The following is an 18477-nucleotide window of genomic DNA, read 5'->3' on the forward strand; positions in this document are numbered from 1 at the left end:
GCGAGCTTTTAAATGTCCAAATGCACATTCTACCACCATTCCGCACTTGCTCAGCCTATAGTTGAACTGCTCCAGGGTGCCTGTGTATGGCTTCATGAGCCATGGCATTAAGGGGTAGGCTGGGTTCCCAAGGATAACTATAGGCATTTCAACATCCCCAATGGTAATTTTCTCATCTGGGAAGTAAGTTCCTTCCTGCAGCTGTTCAAACAGACCAGAGTTCCTGAAGATGCGAGCGTCGTGCACCTTTCTCGGCCATCACACGTTGATGTCGGTGAAACATCCGTTGTGATCCACCAGTGCTTGCAGCACCATTGAAAAGTACCCCTTGCGGTTTATCTACTGGCTGTCAAGGTGGTCCGGTCCCAAGATAGGGATATGCATTCCGTCTATCGCCCCACCACAGTTAGGGAACCCCATTGCAGCAAAGCCAGTCACTATGACTTGCACATTTTCCAGAGTCACTACCCTTGATACCAGCAGCTCAGTGATTGTGCTGGCTGCTTGGATCACAGCAGCCCCCACAGTAGATTTACCCACTCCAAATTGATTACCAACTGACTGGTAGCTGTCTGGCGTTTCAAGCTTCCAGAGGGTATTGCCACTCGCTTCTCAACTGTGAGGGCTGCTCTTATCTTGGTATTCTTGTGCTTCAGGGCAGGGGAAAGCAAGTCAGAAAGTTCCATGAAAGTGCTGTTACACGTGCAAAAGTTTCGCAGCCACTGGGAATCATCCCAGACCTGCAACACTATGCGGTCCCACCAGTCTGTGCTTGTTTCCCAGGCCCAGAATTGGCATTCCATGGCATGAACCTGCCCCATTACCACCAAATTGCCAGGGCCCATGCTTTGAGTGAAGTCTGTGTCCATGTCCTCATCGCTATCGTGATTGCGCTGTTGTCGCCTCCTCGCCTGCTTTTGCAGGTTCTGCACCTACTGCAGGATAATGCACACAATGCTCACAACAGCAGTGGTGAGCTGAGCAGGCTCCATGCTTGCCATGGTATGGCGTCTGCAGGAAAGCAGAGTTGCATCGGAAGCGGTGTATGGCTACAGATGCCACGAGAATAGATATTTATACAGAACGATGAGAGGAACTGCGATGTGGATTCATGGCACCAGGAGAGCAGAGTTGCAGCAGAAGTGGTGGCTGACGACGGTTAGCAGACCTACTGCACCATCTGCTGACAGCAGTATGGTGTCTGCATGGAAAAAAGGCGCAAAACGATTGTCTGCCATTGCTTTCATGGAGGGAAAGGCGATTGACGACATGTACCCAAAACCACCCGCGACAATGTTTTTACCCCATCAGGCATTGGGAGCTCAACCCAGAATTCCAATGGGCAGCGGAGACTGCGGGAACTGTGGGATAGCTATCTACAGTGCAGCACTCCGAAAGTCGATGCTAGCCACGATACTGTGGATGCACTCTGCTGACTTAATGCGCTTAGTGGGGACACAGACAATTGACTGTATAAAATCGCTTCCTAAAAATTGAATTCTATAAATTCGACCTAATTTCATAGTGGAGACATACCCTGAAACTCTACCTCATACACTTCATCTGTCACACCAATATGACCTCTAAGGATGACTTATAGGGAGAGGATACTTAGGCTGATATAATGATCAAGAACAAAAAGTGATGGTAATGTTCTACTAGGGCAACAACAGAATGGGCCACCAACTATGTGGCGCTTTCCTTTAGCAAAATCTGAAACCCAACAGGGTCAATCAGATTCTCTACGCAGACTAAGTAAATAGACCTCTGTTCTTTAGAGAAAAAAGATGAACTCTGTCTTCAGACTAGAGGAAGTGATATCCTGACCATAATGAAGTAAACCCCCCTTTATCTCCATTGAGAGTCCAAAAACACATCACAAGTGTGTGGAACATGATATCATCATGATTGTCAGCCATCGGCACTTGCAAAACAATAATGAATTTAATAAAATGTGGGTGTGAGAAGTAGTGTGAGCATGGTAGCTCATAAAACAGGATTTTTTCTTAGTTTTCCTTTGAAGTACCCAGTTCCTGCATTTTAAACCTGGCTGATGTTTGGGGAGCCCCTCCAAAAATACTTTTTAGAAGCATCTGATACAGATCAGCAGAAAGATTAGTGTGAAGGGCAAAAAGTCAAAATAGAAGTTTAGTATGAAGAGCTGCACTCTGGAAGATAACTGTAAACTTATTTTAAGTCACAAAACTAAAGCTCTGGATTGAAGGCCTGTGTAAGTACCACACATGAAAATATGTATTAATTTTTATAGTGCTCCTTTTATGTTTCACTATTTCTAATGTCCATCAATATAACTTTGCCATTTTTTGATTTTTTCTAACTAGCTAGTAATTAAAACTTGCACAGACAGGAAGAATTTATGAAATACAACAGCAACCTTGGCTGAAAAGGTTCACCTATGAGCCCTAGACGAAGACCATATTGTTTGTACAGTATGTGGCACACAGAACAAAATGACAGTTCCTGCCCCAAGAGGCTTACAACAGTCTAACTCACCTAATTTATATGTATTAGCTATGTATATCAAATTCTCCCATAAAAATTAAATCCTCAGTGGGCAACTCCTATTAGGATGTTTCCAGGCCCCATTAACTGCTATCAGTGGCAATACTTTCGATAATCAAGACAAATAAACGTTTGTACTGAACACAGATGTCAATTATTATGTGGCACTAGACTTCATCAGAATTGGCTGACAATGCCAGGCGACTAAAAGGACTTGGTGTCCTTCAGAACACTGTAACACATTGTGACAAACCAGATAGTTCTAAACATTTATTTGAAGAAAAAAAATCACAAATCAGATGATGTTTCCCATAATAGTATAGGGTTTATTGATTTATACCCAAATTCAGCAAGGAATCTAAGTACATGCCTAACTTCAAACAGCTGTGCAACTACGCCAGTGATTAAAGTTAGCAATGTACTTAAGTACTCTGCAGAAGCAGGGCCTTAATAAACTGTGATTAATTTAAACACCTGTTTTGGCACAGGAAATAAATACGACTTAAAATGTATTAGATATTTTGTATTTCTTAAAATAAACCCACTTGAAAAGCACATATAGTGCTCTACAATCATATTCATAATACCTGGTAGTCCAGGTGAGCCTCTCTCTCCTTTTTCACCTTTTAAGCCTGGTGGGCCATGCAGTCCCCAGGAGCCTGGCTCGCCTTTTATACCTGCCATAAAAATATTGCCAAAAAATGAAATGCATTCTTAGCAAATGAGAGTTATTGCAAAGTATAATTTTCAAATATGGTGCAACAGATACTGTGTTAGTGATGGACAAACCACAAAAGTTCTGGGAAAGGATTCTAAACACAAGGCTGTTTATTCAAACTTAGAGGCTCTTTCCCCCTGTTACGAGCTTCTCCAGCTTTCCCCATAACTGTTTAATAGCCACTGATGCCTTCTCCCTTCCCATGACATTTCAAAAGGACTGCCATTTCCTCTTTGCCTCAAGAACCTGAAATAACCCCTCTGCAAGGCTGTCTCTGTCTTCAGATCTCTCCCCCGCTTGAGTGACCCGGGCCTGCCTGAAGTAAACCCAAGCCAGAGAGAGCCCAAGCTGAGATACCTTCTTGATGTAGTCTTGATATAGGATTGGTCCTGCTTTGAGCAGGCAGTTGGACTAGATGACCTCCTGAGGTTCCTTCCAACCCTGATATTCTAGGATTCCATCCTAAGAGTACTGTAGAGAAAGCACTATCAAAGGGTAGAGGTGTATTTCCAGCAGGCTTAATCACTCTGGCACTTGAATTTCTTATCACAGAGCAATAAATTATGACTTCTGTTGAGGCCAACAAAACTATTTATAATTTATTGCCCATGATAAGTGAGTGTGACTAATGGAAAACAACAACAACAACATTCTTTCAGAGAATATAAAGACTTAGCAAGATTTCCTTACCAGGTGGGGCAGGGGAGTGTGCGGAGGAGGGGGAAGACGTGCACCCAAATCAATTTTGAATTTACATCCTCTTTTCCATGTATTTGCTCCCCACCTCCAGTTTCAAGTGCAGTTCTGCTCTGTCAGTTGACTAGGTAAACATGGCACTCTTCTTACTCAATGGATCTGATACCTGTGGGTGAGATTCACTCCCACAAAATTGGACTTTTCAAGCTTGATTCCCCACCACAGTGCCCCTAGTATAGTCATTTACACCTGAGCAAAGTGGGTGTCAAATAACTCCATTCTCATGTGGTTGCATTTTACAGCTACTTTGCCAGGTGTAAATGGCTAAACAGGTGCAAAGTGCAGAGTTCCTATGCTGAGTGACAGGCAGGAGGTATGGTAGGGAAGTTCACTCCTAAAATCCAGGGATATACATGGGGATACACTGCAGTCCTCTCCATGGCCACTCTTCACAGTTCCAGTTTATGAGCTGGAGTGGCCGTTGAAACCCTACACTCCAGTTGTGTAGTGTATTAGTGCCACTGGATTCATATTAACACAGATCCCATGGCCTCTTTTATAATTTACACACATTGCATCTGTATCTAAGGCTGGTGCAGAAACCACCTCTGTGTTGCTTGGCTGCACCAATGCCCTCTTCCCATACACACCCAGAGTAGTGTTTAATGGGGATTGAGGAATCACTGCAGGGGATGGTGAGGAAAATGTATCCCAATGCCTTCCCTTTATGGGAATATTCATCCCCTTGAGACGGTCTGTGGGAAGGGTGGCTCTCAGCCTTTGGGGGTTTATATTATGATTTGGACCAATTTTAATGTCTATTGGCCACAATTAATGGACTATTGGCCACAATTAATGGCTATTTTTAGTTACACATATGGTGTGCAAGATTTAAAGATCAGATTAGCAACATAAAATGCCATGGGGGACAAGAGTTGAGGCTGTTTTTGGGAGCCGAGATGGAAGGGATGGGAACTGACTCAGTGGAATGTTTAACAGTTCTCCAAGTACAAGGCCCCGCTCTGCTGCCAAGAGGGAGTAGGGCCAGCAATGTGGCTGGAAGGGGCGTAGGCCCAGAGACTAAAGACTGTTGCATGGTTTCCTGTTCATTGCTGGACTCTACAGGTTTGGCATTCCTACCTCTTCCACTAAGGGGGAGCAATTAAAGGAATCCCCTACCTGTGATGCTTGCAGAGCTTCCTGGCCTAATGTCGCCCTCCCAAGGGCATTTCTGCCGGAGGGTGAGATATGTCCCATTCCCTCCCTGTCAATCTGTCTCCCTTCACCATTGTTTCTCTCCCTGAGGATGTCTACATTGTATAGACACAGCCAAGCTAGCTTTGATTTAGTTAGCTCAAATAATAATAGCCGTGAAGCTGTGGCAGCAACATGTTAGCTGCTCAAGTACGTACCTAGGGTCCCACATGAGATTGTATGACCTGGCCCATGCTGCTGTAGATTCAGGGCTATTGTTATTCAAGCTAGCTAGATCAAAGTTAGCTAAGGTATGGCTACACCTGCTGCAGTCACACTTTGCAATGTAGACGTACCCTCTGTCACTTTTCTCTCTCTCTGCGCCTTGGAAAATTATCTTCTCTTCAATAGCTCTCACCTCATCCTCCTACAGAGTGAAGGGAAGGGGAGAATTTCTTCTGTCTCCTCAGAAAGGTTCAAACACTCTTTCCCTTGCAAATGAAAGAGGTTTTGGTGGTTTGATCTCTCCTTTTCAAAAATCTCTTCAGGGGTAATTTGCAATGATTCCTGCTCTAAGGAGGGGTTGATCCTGTCTATGATATTTACTTTGGCCCAGATCCACAAAGGGACTTAGGTGTTGCCACACCTAACTTTTAGGTGCTTAGAAAAGTCACAGGAAAAACACTGTAATCCACAAAGCTTGAGGCCATGTCTACACGTACATTGCTGCAGCTGCTCCGATACAGCTGTGCTGCTGCAGCGCATCTGGTGAAGACTGTCTCTGCCGACAGGAGAGAGAGCAGCATAAGCTATGTCAGCTGGAGAAGTTCTCCCACTGACACAGAGCTGGGCACACTACTACTTATGTCGGTGTAACTTATGGCGTTTAGGGAGGTGGAATATTCACACCCCTGAGCGACATAAGTTTTGCCGACATAGGCAGTAGTGTAGAAATAGCCCGAGCTAGGTGTCTGTGTTCCCAATACACTGAATGGGGAGAGAGAAACACTTCAAACAGCGATCCACAAATCCAGCAGGCTAGGTGGGGAGCTGCTTCAGCTAGCCCGTGGGAAATGCTGACCAGAGGGATATGTGCTGAGTCCCTCCCTCTCATGGAGATAGATACACCTTGGTTCAAGTGCCCCCTCTGCCTGTGAGTTCTCTAACCACAAGGCTATGAACTATTCTGATATGGGGTTCCTTCAATCTCTCCTATTGAAGTTGTTCCACTTTAATTAAATAATTAAATATTAATTGGCCCAGAGATAGCATTAGAATGACTAGAGCCCAGTGGTGAGGGCACATACCTGAGAGGTGGCAGGTCTCTGTTCAAATCCCTTCTCACCCTCAGGAAGAGGGTAGGACTTGAACTGGGGGTCTCCCACATCCTGGATAAGTACTCTGACCCCTGGGCCAAGGGTTATAAGAAAGGTCCTTTCCCCCTCTCCTCCCCCACCCAGCTATGGGGGAGGAGGAGGAGAAACTCACTTGAGGGGCCTGATCCGGCAGACATGATCAGAGGTAGCCTAGCAGGTTGGGCCCCACATGTAACTTAGGAGACCCAACACCTCTCTTCGGCCAGTATGTGGATCACTCCCAGGCTTAGGTGGGAGATAGGTGCCCAGAGTGAGACACCAGTGGGTATGCCCAGAGGCAAAAAAACCTAGATGTCGAATGAGTTCAGGCACCTATGGGATCTGGTGGCAGCTGAGTGGGAGTTCTGTGGCTCAGAGTGGTGCCTAAAAACAGGATTTAGGTACCTAAATACCTTCATGGATTGCACCGTTGACGCCCAAGCAATGGGACTGGAGCTCTGATCATAGGCAGGAGCTTCCCACTCTGACTGGCTGACCCAAGGGAATGTTCTGTGCCGTTCAGAATACACACACAGTCACCTATGAGAGCAGTGGGACCAGCATTCATCACGCAGGAGTTGGGGCTCTTCTGGACTGGCTGAATTGGGAATCAACTGATCCAGTTTTCTTCCCATAGGAGTAATTTCAGGCTACCCTTCGAGTTTGCTGTTGAGATGTGTTCCCAGAGCACAGGAGCACTGATTGTGTGACTGCATATTCCATACAGTTCTATAGCCGACTATGACAGAGAACACAACAATGGGACTACAGCCTCACCTCACATTGCCACATCTATGTGTCTTATACCTGGCCAAGAGATACCAGCTCTGAGAGAAAGGATAGTTCAGTCCCATGGCTCTTTCACTCCTTGGCCTCTATGCTGAACACTGCCAACACAGTGCTAATTTGTACCAACAGTTTTGGTAGGTTTTGGGATGTGGACAGTAGTTTAATAAGAACATGATTGAAACCACCAAATCTTTTCTTATAGTGTAGGTCGCCTAATAGCCAAGAGATGTAGTGACCAAAAGTCTCAGCCAACTAGGGTCATATTTGATCCAATACAAGTCTGCAAGAAGTAAAAAAAACCCAATAGTTTACCATGAATGTTAGCATCTTGGTTTCCAGGATGAGCAGTGCCAACCTACACATAAAGAAATATATTCAGACTTATTATCTATACAAATTAACTTATATTTATACAGCACTTAGCATAAAAGGGCCCTGATTTTGGCTAGAGCTTTTGTGTGTTACCACAGTACATATAATTAATAGCTTAAGCTGTATTAGTCAACTTGCCAATGTCCAAATATTAGCCAGTTAAGACTTACTCAGTATTGTGCGTTCTTCAGCATGCAGCATGCTTTCACAGGGATGTAAAACATGCATTTTTGCAACATCAATCAAATTCTGCTTTCAATTATGCTAGTATAAATCCAGGGTAACTCAATTCAAGGCCCTAGAATTACTCTGGATTTACATCAGTGCAATTGAGAGCAGAATTTGATTTTTAAGATAACAGATTGTGGCTGCAGTGCTTTTCATCAACTATTAACACAAATCAATGGATGTTTATCTGCAGCTTCCACGTGCATAACAAGCACTCAAGAGAAAGGAAAGTGTGATTCAAGCATGAGACGGGGAGCCAGGAACTCCCTAATTTTATTCCTGGCTCTGACACTAATTCCTGCTGTGGTCTTGAGTATGTCACAAACTTATTGCCTGACTGTAAAACAGGGATAAAATAACCTACCTCCTAAAGATATTGAGAGGATTAATTAATGTTGGTACAATGCTGTCAATGGATAAAACATTACATAATGCTAATTATAACTATTAATATGAATTGCACTCTATTCACATATTAAACATTCCACTGTGCAGCTGCTGCATGAAAAGATCCAGTCCTGCAACACTCACTGTTAGGAGTGAACTTCAGTGGGTCTGTTTGCATGAGGAATGCTTGCAGGATTCAGTCCATAGTTCCTTATGAATACTCACTTATACAGATGTGTAGAGCGGAGTATTTGTATGTACAAATTGGGATAGTTTTATGTCATTCACAAATGTAGGGCAAAGCTATCCTGAATATTAAGATGCATGGAGAGGCAATTAGAACCACACATTTCTTTTATCTGGGCAGTCATTAATGCAATTAAAATATTTTCAGAGCTCTTGTTACCGTTCACTGATTTTTAACCTCTGTGTGAATGAACTATTCTTGCTCTCTAAGTGGGTTTCTGTCATTTTAATGGTTGCACCGAAAATAATTGCAAGGCATTGGTGAGAAAGTTGGCAAATCCATAGAGCTATTCCTAGCAGATCTAGTGACAATTTCTTATAAATAAAGTTATTCATAAAATGGAGAATTTATGGATGGATTGAAAGGAAATAAGAATAAAATTCCTAAAACAAGTAGTTAAAGCCTCATAGAAAAATAAAAACATCTTGTGGTCATTATTCTGTGTCTGAGTTCATAAGTAAAGTTAATATGGAAAGATTTATAAAACCAGTAAATATATTTTTCTTTAAAGGCAGGAGAGAGATTATTTCCTTATTTTATTCTTATTGATACTGATTCTCATTGTATTTATACCAGTATAAATCCGCAGTCTCTCCTCCAAAATCAACGTAAGTAAACTGGGGTAAGTGAAATGAGAACTGGACCCACTGTGTAGTGTTGAGTTATAATATGATGTACAGTAGCAGATGAATGATGCAGCCCTCCTGCACATCAGGCTGATGGGGAAGCATAATGGCTCTCTAACAATATGTCTATTCTGCAGTTAAACACCTGTATCAACGGACTCGGGCCCATGTCAGCTGACTCAGGCTTGGACTATGGGTCTGTTTAATTGCAGTGTAGGGGGCTCAGGATGGAGCCCAGGCTCTGGAACTCCAGGATGGGGGAGGGTCCCAGAGCCCCAGCACGAATGTCTACACCTCAATTAAATAGCCCAAGCCCTGTGAGCAGAGTCAGCTGATACAAGTCAGCCACTGGTGTTTAACTGCAGTGTAGAAATATCTTGAGGCACAATCCTTTCCCAAGTCCCACATTGCTCACCTACTCTGCCCAGTGACTATATGCCACAATATGGCCCTTAGGAAAACTCTAGTGTGACTCAGGCCTGTTCACAGTTTATTGCGAGAAGTAATTTCTGTGATTTACTAAATTAAAAGCCCTCTGAGGTCCTCTAAACCTTAGTGCCACATCAGCTCCCCCGACATCCTGGGCAAAATCCCAGCCTCATTGAAGTCGATGGAAGTTTTGCAATCGACTTCAGTGGGTCCAGGATGTCAGTCCTTGAGTTTTATGAGGCAATAACAGTCGGTATGTGTGACTCAGGGAACCCCTCAGTGCTGGCTGGCAGAGGGCACACCATGGTGTAACTCACATAAGGCCTGATACACTAATAGCCCCAACTCACTGTTGTCAATCTGATTCTGAAAGGTGTCTGTAGCGGAGTGGTCACCCTGCTCCTGATTGGAAGGGCTTAAAAACAGCCCTAGGAAAGGGCTGCCCTGGGGAGCAAACCATGAGCAGACTTGAGGCAGCCAATCAGGGCCCGGCTGGGCTAGTATAAGAAAGACTAAGGGAGGAGCTAGGTCAGTCTCACTCCAGCCTTGGAATGGGAAGGACCTAGCTGCCTTGGAGCAAAGGGTACCTGGGCCAGAACAGTGCTGGGAAAGGGCAAGAGGAGCTGGGGAGCTTCAGCCTGGCAACTCCCCAGGCTGAAGCCTTGTTAAAGGCTTAAGTAGGTACTGGGGTTGCAGAGGGGAAGCCCGGGGATAGGCAGAGGCAGCTGGTCCAACCCCTTTGCCAGTGATGAGTGGCCATGACAGACTGAAGTCTGCCTCAGAGAAAGGGGGCTAGATGGCAACTGGCAGTAGCCACTGAGGCAAGGTGGACATAGAGGGTTGGGGGGGTCCCCCGGGAGGGGAGACCCAGAGCGTGGGACTGCTGTGGGGCAGAACCCCAAAATAAGAGGACACTGGGGTCCAGGAGGGACATGGGGCCTGAGGCAGGAGACACCGGCCAGAAGGGGGCGCTCCAAGGCTGGAACTGAGCTAATTCCTGGACGATCAGCAGAAGGCGCTGCAGCGGTGAGTGCTTGACCTGCTACTATGTCACCTAAAGGTGTCATATGCAAACTGGTAGCACGCTGGTCGTTAATATTACTTCATGGTGTAAGTACGGGCAGAGTGTAAAGAATTATAGATGTGTGATAGAAATATCTTCACATGTGTTTGGCAAGCAGTGAATACGCCTAGCCTGTTCTAGACAAAGGAATGTTGTTTCACCTACTTGACTATCTCTCCAATGTAAATTGAGCAAGGTGAGGACAGAAACAATGGTACTGTATTTACATATAAGGTAAACAGAGCCACCAAACTAGCAAGACGGGGAGATGACCACACAATGGAAAAAATCACAATGGGGGATGGAGGCTGTACCCCAAAGACGACTTCCTGGCCCTTGAAAGAGAGACAATGGACTTTGGGAAATAAAAGCAGAAATAGAAAGTCATTTTGGCATCCATCATCTGAGGGCAAAGCTCTTGAAAATCGAGAAAGATGGATCCTTCAACCAAGTGGACTGAAGTCTCTGGGAACAGATTATAGGTTAGAAACCTGCTTAGACAAAGAGTGTAACTTGAAGTTAGTTTTAGTCACTAGGAAGTGTGGTTTGTTTTGTGTGTAATCTTTCATGTCTCTTTCTCTCTTACCTGAAATCACTCAAACCTGTGTTCTTTGTTAATAAACTTACTCTTGTTTTATTACAAAACTATCTCAGTGCTGTGTATGGAAGTGAAGTGTGAGTCTTCAGCTAACCTAACCAGCTGATGGGGGCTCTGTCGCTTTGCATACAGCAAACTTAACTTCTGGGACTGTCCAGTGAGAGGGACTGGACACTGCAAGGAGACGTCTCTTGTGAACTGGTCTTCGCTACTACCTGCAAGGCAAGGCTTAGACTGGCAGAGTCCTGAAAATTTTGCTGGCAAAGCGGACAAGCTGGCGTGTCCAGGAGCTGGCACACAGCTCGGCAACAGCAACGCTCACTCTTGCTAAGACAGAACAAGTAACACTCTGGCTCACAGTTCTGGGTGACTTGAGCAAGAAGTCACAGCATGTGAATGGAACAATTGGAATGTAAGCCTAAATAGGGCAAAAGAAGATTTTGTTTGTTTGATGTATGCTCTGCATGTCCTGGCATTCAAAGGGACTAGACAATTTTATTCTGATTGGGGACTGAGGGGTATTGTACAAGAAATAAAAGTACCCCCCGCCCCCTTTAAAAAAAAAAACACCACATCTTTCCAAGGACAATTTTTTTTTAAACTCCCTTTGGCTCTAATATTTGTTCAAAAAACAAAAGAACAATGTTACAAAGCTTTAAGCCAAAAGTTTAGAATGTTGTTTATACCTCTCACACATTCTACAAAGCATTCATTGTTGAGCATATAAAATACTCTGTTATCTTAAAAGCTTAGTCCTACTTCATAGTGTACGTTGGACGTATGACATTACCAAGGCAGATGGCAAAGCAGAAGTATAGACTGAAGAGAGCTAAAATGTGCACAGAGTTATGTTTGTGTCACTTGTTCTCATGGCCATGCACTTACATATATCAATGTAATTTGGTAAAAGCAGGGTCTGTATATAACTTACTGGCATTTTGCAGTGAGGTCTGGGAGAAATTGGGAAAACTGTCTATTCAAAATGTAGAGGAAAATGAATTCAGTAAATGATGATGACAATACAGTAACTAAATATTCAGATTTAATAGAAGATGACAGGCAAAGGACCTGTCCTCAATACAAAAATCTACTCATCCTGAATGGATTTCCTGGGTCATATGTTAAGAACACTCTTGGGTGGTGCAGTTCTGCCAGTAGGTGCTGGCCCGTGTGGATGGGGCAAACCCCTTAAATAGAGTGCTTTCCACATCTGTATTTAGGAGGTTATGCCCTATATACACAAGCTAGAAATCTGCCTGCAAACCTGTGCGATCTGAAGCAATTTAAAAGTTTCACCTTACATCTGATTTCAAGAGCTGTGCATTACTGCAATGGCAGCAGGGGCCCACAGACCAACAAATAATCCCTCTAGGTACTTACTCCTTTGATGTGAATTATAGCCCCTGGAGGTCCAGGAGGCCCCGGGGGCCCAGGCAAGCCAGGGGGACCCTGGGAAGGCAAAACAAGGGGGAAAAGACATTAGTTAGAACCTTTCAGACTGCAGTGCCAGCTGACAGAAAAAAGGCATGAGCTAATTTGAACATGGAGCCTTGTGCTAACTGGCCTGAAGGGAGGTTGAGCATTTTCTTGCATGTACAAATTTTTACGTGTAAAAAGAAAATGTGGATTCTAAGATTTGAGCCACAATATTTCATAGACAGGAGAATTGCCCGAGGCTTTTGCTTTCAGAACAAAACACAGAATTCTATAAAAAGAGCTCCATTTGTTCCCCAGAAAACTCTTTTTGGATTATCCAAACTGCTGAGACATATATAATTACACTGTTCAAATGCCATTCAGACAATTGGACATTTAAATGCAGAACATCTGTAACATAAATCCTAGCCCTAAGGAGAGAGATTCTGAACCATTCAGTCATGTAGCCTTTTATGTTATTTAAAGTGAATTTTGTAATGTGGTATTATGCTACCATGGGTTTGGCTCTGGCAGCTACAGTTTTACACTTAGAGTGAAAGTTACCTTTGCTACTTGCTTTAGAGTTAGAGTTTTTAGGAACACAAAGACCAAGGGTAGTGACCACACACACATTTATCAGTACAAAGTTTAGTTTATAAGTAAGTTATGATTACCCAAGAATATAGAAATTCTATACAGACCTATGCACAAGTTACAAATATAGTTATACTTACATTTTTAACAATAGTGTTAGGGTTTGATGGGTCTCTCAGGCTTGATCATTAGTAGCGGGATGGTTCCTGCTGGAGTCTCCCATAGGGAGTCAATTTTCCCATTTGGGGCATCCCCTTTTTATAATGTGATTCTGTTTATACCTACATTCTGTGCGTGTTCATAAAAGTGTCAACCCTCTTTTCTTTTATTGGTCTGTGTTCCCTGGAAACTTAAGAGACCCCAATTTTCTATAGGCTGTGTAAGTTCCCTTGGTTTTTATTAGCATTGACGCACAATCTGTGTCTAATGGTTTAAGACACATGTCAGAGACAGATGCGCCTTTACAGTATTTTTATGATCTAATATTAATCTTTTGGGTAATTTTGCACAACATTACCACTTGGCACCCCTTTTTCCATAATTTTAGGGCATTGGGTTATTTTTTGGTCATTGGCTTGAGTTATTACTTGTTTCCAAGGTCTAAAATAGATAAGCTAAAGTCTTGCAGGCCTCAACCTACAGGTTTTAGTTTGTCTTACTTATGTCTAATACTTGGTTCCTTTAAATACTGATCTATTTTAGACTTTTATAATCCTACAAATTCATTCTAATTAACATAAAATGAATATATGTAATATCACATATTAATCAATCATAACATGACACAATAAATGAATAATAAACTAAAATCATTGACTACAATCAGCACACTACACACTCAGGAACTACACAGTGGGAACAATGGGTTACTGCACTGACATCAATGGATTTATTCTGGACTTACACCACTATAACCGAATGTGGAATCTAGCCCAACCTATAACATTGAATGCTATATCCATGTGGAGGCCCTGTGTCCACACACTGGGTCTGGTCCCTGACGGATAGCTGTCTGCTGCTATAGCTGACTTCTCTTTCCATCCAAATGAACACCACTTTGATTATGTTGGCTAACACATGAGAAATCAAATTTAGAACAGTTGCACCTAGTAATGAGATCCTCTCATCTGACAGAAATGGAACAAATTAATAGTCCCTTCTGGCTTTAAATTCTATTAGGTCATGTAGTCTGATGTCCTATATATCACTGGCTATAGAATTTCAGCCAGTAACCCCTGTATTGAGCCCATTAACTTATGTTTAGCTAAAGGATGTTTTCCAGAAAGGCATCCAGTCTTGACAAAGATTTCAAGAGATGGAGAATCCACCACTTCCCTTTGGTAGTTAATTAATCACTCTCACTGTAAGAGATTTGTGCCTAATTTCTAATTTGAATTTGTCTGGCTTCAGCCTCCAGCAACTGGTTCTTGTTTTGTCTTTCTTTGCTTGATGAAAAAGCTCTTTGGTATCTGGTATTTTCTCCCCAGGACGGTACACTAATCAAGTCACTTCTCCGTCTTCTTTTTGACAAGCTAAGACATTAACATCATCTATACTCATATCTACTGTGAAGGATTCACACTTGTGCTTTCAACATGGTGTGGAATATTTTTTAAACAAGCCACTCCAAAAGGGCACTTCATAAATACAATACAACTCATTTACAGTACAGTCAATTGAAAAACAAAAGATTCCACCAGCAGTGTATGAACCAGGATACTATTTCTGATGTGAACGTAATCATATAAGGTCTTTTATACAATATTGGTACTGATTTCTCTAGTAAAGCAACAGAGTAGCAGCTGGTGTACACAAAGCTCAGAGTGGGCAGGGTGGAATACCTGCACCTTGTCTTCCCTAATAGCATAGTACTGAAGCAGCTGCACTGTTGTTGGTCCTAAAGTAATACACGTACCAATATTAATTTTTCTGGCAAAGACACATCCTAAGATGGTACAAGAACTCTGATATCAATTACTATGCCAGATGTTCTATGGAAATGGAAAATGCTATTCTGGAACTTTTCCTTAAGCTGAGTAGCACTTGCTGATGGACTACTTGCATAAGTGCTACCCAGTGTCAATCAGGGTTGCAGAATCAGGACTTTTATTTACCAAGCTCAAAAGCATTTTTGAATTCAACAACCTGTGACAAAGCTTTCTCCTTGCCTCTGTGAGTCCCGCGTTTCCTGGAGGATTTTGCTAGCCTCAAAGGCTCACTGTGACCCTCCACGTAACCCTTCTCTCTCTAGAGACAAGGGTCACAGTCTACTAAGCCATTTTCATCATAAGCCAGCGAGGGAGGTGAGGAGAAGTTATCCTTCCTTGCACAGTCTCTGTCTCCCAGTCTCAGTGATTAATCAGGGGGCAAAGGTTGTGGGGGGGAGCCCAGGCCCACCCTCTACTCTGGGCTCCAGCCCGGGGACCCTAATAGTATCAGCTATGGTAGCTGACTTTTTAGAAACATGATATGTACAATTCCCTGGGCTACTTCCCCCACAGCAGCCCTCACTTCCTCAAGCTCCACTTCACCCTTACCTCAGGGCCTCCTTCCTTGTGCCTGATATGCTGTGTACTACTCAGCCTCTCCAACAGCGCAACTTCCTCCCACAACTCCTGACATGCCCACCCACCTGACTGACTGGGAGGCTTTTAACTAGTTTCAGCCAGCCCCTGATTGGCTTCAGGTGTCCCAATAAACCTAGCCTTCTTTCTGCCTTCTGGAAAGGGCTTAATTGGCCCCAGGTGTCTTAATTGACCTGGAGCAGCTGCCATTTCACTTATCCTGGTACCAGGGATTTGTTTAGCCTGGAGCTAATATATCTATCTCCCACTACTTTTCTATAGCCATCTGGCCTTGCCCCATCACAAACCATAGAATATTTAGCATGCAAGTCCTATAGGGCCCAATCCTGCACACATTTATCTGTGTAGTGTCCCCCCTGACAACTTGTGGCAGCAAGTACTACCAGGTAGGAAGTGTTTGAAAGATGAAGCCCAAGATGGGCCTAACTGAGCCACACTTACTTACTATGAGTAGCACTTACGTGAGTATTTCACTGAAGTCAATAGAACTATTCACACAAGTACGTACTACTCAACTGGAGTTAGGATTACAGAAATTAGGGCTGAATTATTGTTTATCAAGAGAAACAGAATGATCATGTTAGCATTTCTAGGTATTGCAAGCTGGTTTTATTCCTAGAATAGATTCATATATATTAGCCTCAACACGGGATTATATTCTTGTTTACAAGAAATTTCAGTACCACTGCAGAACTTACATATAATGTTACACCCCGTTCACCTTTTACACCTTTCAGTCCATTCAATCCTGGGCGGCCCTGAAATGAAGAGAAATGTTTTAGTGTCCGTACAGAAGTAAACTGCTATTTTTATTACATCTGAAAGACCCTAACACGTACAGGTCGTCCAGGAATACCAAGTTCTCCCTTAGGTCCAGAAGGTCCTACTGGTCCCTGGAGAGAAAATAGAAAGAGTGATTAGCTGAGAAAAGGAGCAAAATTTAAAACTTTCTATATGGAACATGATAGTGACTCAACGCACATCAATATGTTTTTAAAAAAGGTTCCCTGTCTGCAGACTAATTCCCTTCAACAACTATTCTGAGAGTACAGATGTGAGGCAGATAGTCCTGCATATAAAAATGGAACCCCAAGATTGTGATCTTTGGAGGAAAAGATTCTTTGCTCTCACTGTCAAAGTCTAAATTTCACCCAGATTTTGTGTGTCCAAAGTGTCCAAAGCTGAGCTGCCAAGTATAAAGGGGAACTTATAAGCATCTGTCTATAGAACAGGAACTGTCTCTCTCTGCATGCCTGAATGAATGTGTGATTGGTGTGATTTCTATGGCAACTTTCTGCTAGTCTTGCATTTTTAAAATTATTTTTGAGTGGGGACTTTTTAGGATGATTGAGAAAATGTCTAGACTGACCTCAAATGTCTCCAAAAAACCCATAGACCTCTTGACTGGATATATTTTTCAATCTGTGGACTTTCCAAGTGCAAAACTCCTGGAATGAGGAGAATCTTTATTTACATAAAGGTGACCTAATTGGACCCCAGTGACCATGGCTGCTGCTGATTGCTGAACACTGGCCAGGTGATATCATAATGCCTGGCCAAGAAACCCATGCTTCTTCCACACTCCCAGCTGTAGAAGTTGCATATTGCTGGACTCTTAAGTGTCAACTTCCACAAGTAAAAACCTCTAGCCAGCAACAAGTCCATCCACATAAAACAGCAGAATTGAGAAGACCACAGGCTAACTTTTTTCAAGCAGGCTAAATGAAACTGCAAGAGTAACCAACACCATTCTGTATATGTAGTAACTTTTGGATTTTCTTTTCTTTTCCAATTTGTATTAGCAGAGGGACACCTCTGCCTTAGCATTCTTGCAACGTTTTTAACTCCAGCAGGTGGCTGGTAGTGAGTGTGTGTTTGAGTGCAAAACAGTGTGTGTGGATAGAACCCACAGAATCTGAGAATGGTGCTGAGATGGGTCCCTGTCCCCGGGGTGCCACCTGGAACTGACGTACAGCTGAGACCTTTTCTCACCAATCTGGGTTCCCTCTTGCACTGTGACATTGTGACAAGCTGCAAAGCCCTCCAAGCTTGCACTCACACCAACATCCACAGGCTGGGACCACACCCAGCTGTGTTCATAAATGCTCTGGCCAGCCACTCATGAACCCACAATAAAGAAGCTACAACCAAAGTACTCCCAGCTCCCCATCCTAGACCCCAGAGCTATACTGTCCTGCCCTGGTCAAAACTCAACCAGTATGAATTTATTATCCAGTCTGCCACTTCTACAAAGGAAAGTGGAGAGCATCAACTCTTGTTCATCAGCTGAGGTTTATCCAGTTTGCACTTCAAACAACACACAGTGTTTTAGGTACAATATAAAATAGATTTATTAACTGCAGAAAGATAGCTCTTAAATGACAGCAAACAGATCTAAGTAGATTACCATAAGAAATAAAACAAAACCATAATCTAAGCCTAATGTACTAGTTAGTATTTGAATCAAGCAGTGTCTCACCCAGTTAGATAGTACAAGCAGGTTAGCTTTTACATACACAGGCAGACTTCTCTCTTTCCTGCCTGGGACCAACACTTCCCACCCAGTTCAGTCTTTTTCCTCTGGTACTTTCAGGTGTTGTTGTTGTTGTAGGGAAAGTAAGGTCCAGTCATCATGTCATTTCCCCCTTTTATATCTT

The 18477-nt window shown here is 43.2% G+C and overlaps 1 protein-coding gene across 8 annotated transcripts in view; it reads right to left on the reverse strand.

Annotated features, from left to right (window-relative positions):
- Nucleotides 1-18477, reverse strand: part of COL15A1 (collagen type XV alpha 1 chain) — a 282083-nt gene that overhangs the window by 24346 nt on the left and 239260 nt on the right. For 7 of the 8 annotated variants that reach the window (XM_073332560.2, XM_073332555.2, XM_073332559.2 and 4 more), the window contains 6 exons: nt 16660-16713; nt 16519-16578; nt 12606-12674; nt 12157-12198; nt 7588-7630; nt 3111-3200 (listed from right to left, as the gene is read on the reverse strand). In XM_073332560.2, coding sequence (XP_073188661.2) covers nt 3111-3200; nt 7588-7630; nt 12157-12198; nt 12606-12674; nt 16519-16578; nt 16660-16713 — 358 coding nt within the window. The remainder of the gene's footprint in view (nt 1-3110; nt 3201-7587; nt 7631-12156; nt 12199-12605; nt 12675-16518; nt 16579-16659; nt 16714-18477) is intronic. The other variant, XM_073332556.2, reaches the window with a different exon arrangement.

The sequence above is a fragment of the Lepidochelys kempii genome, chromosome 2, assembly GCF_965140285.1.
Source record: "Lepidochelys kempii isolate rLepKem1 chromosome 2, rLepKem1.hap1, whole genome shotgun sequence".
Lineage (NCBI taxonomy): Eukaryota > Metazoa > Chordata > Testudines > Cheloniidae > Lepidochelys > Lepidochelys kempii.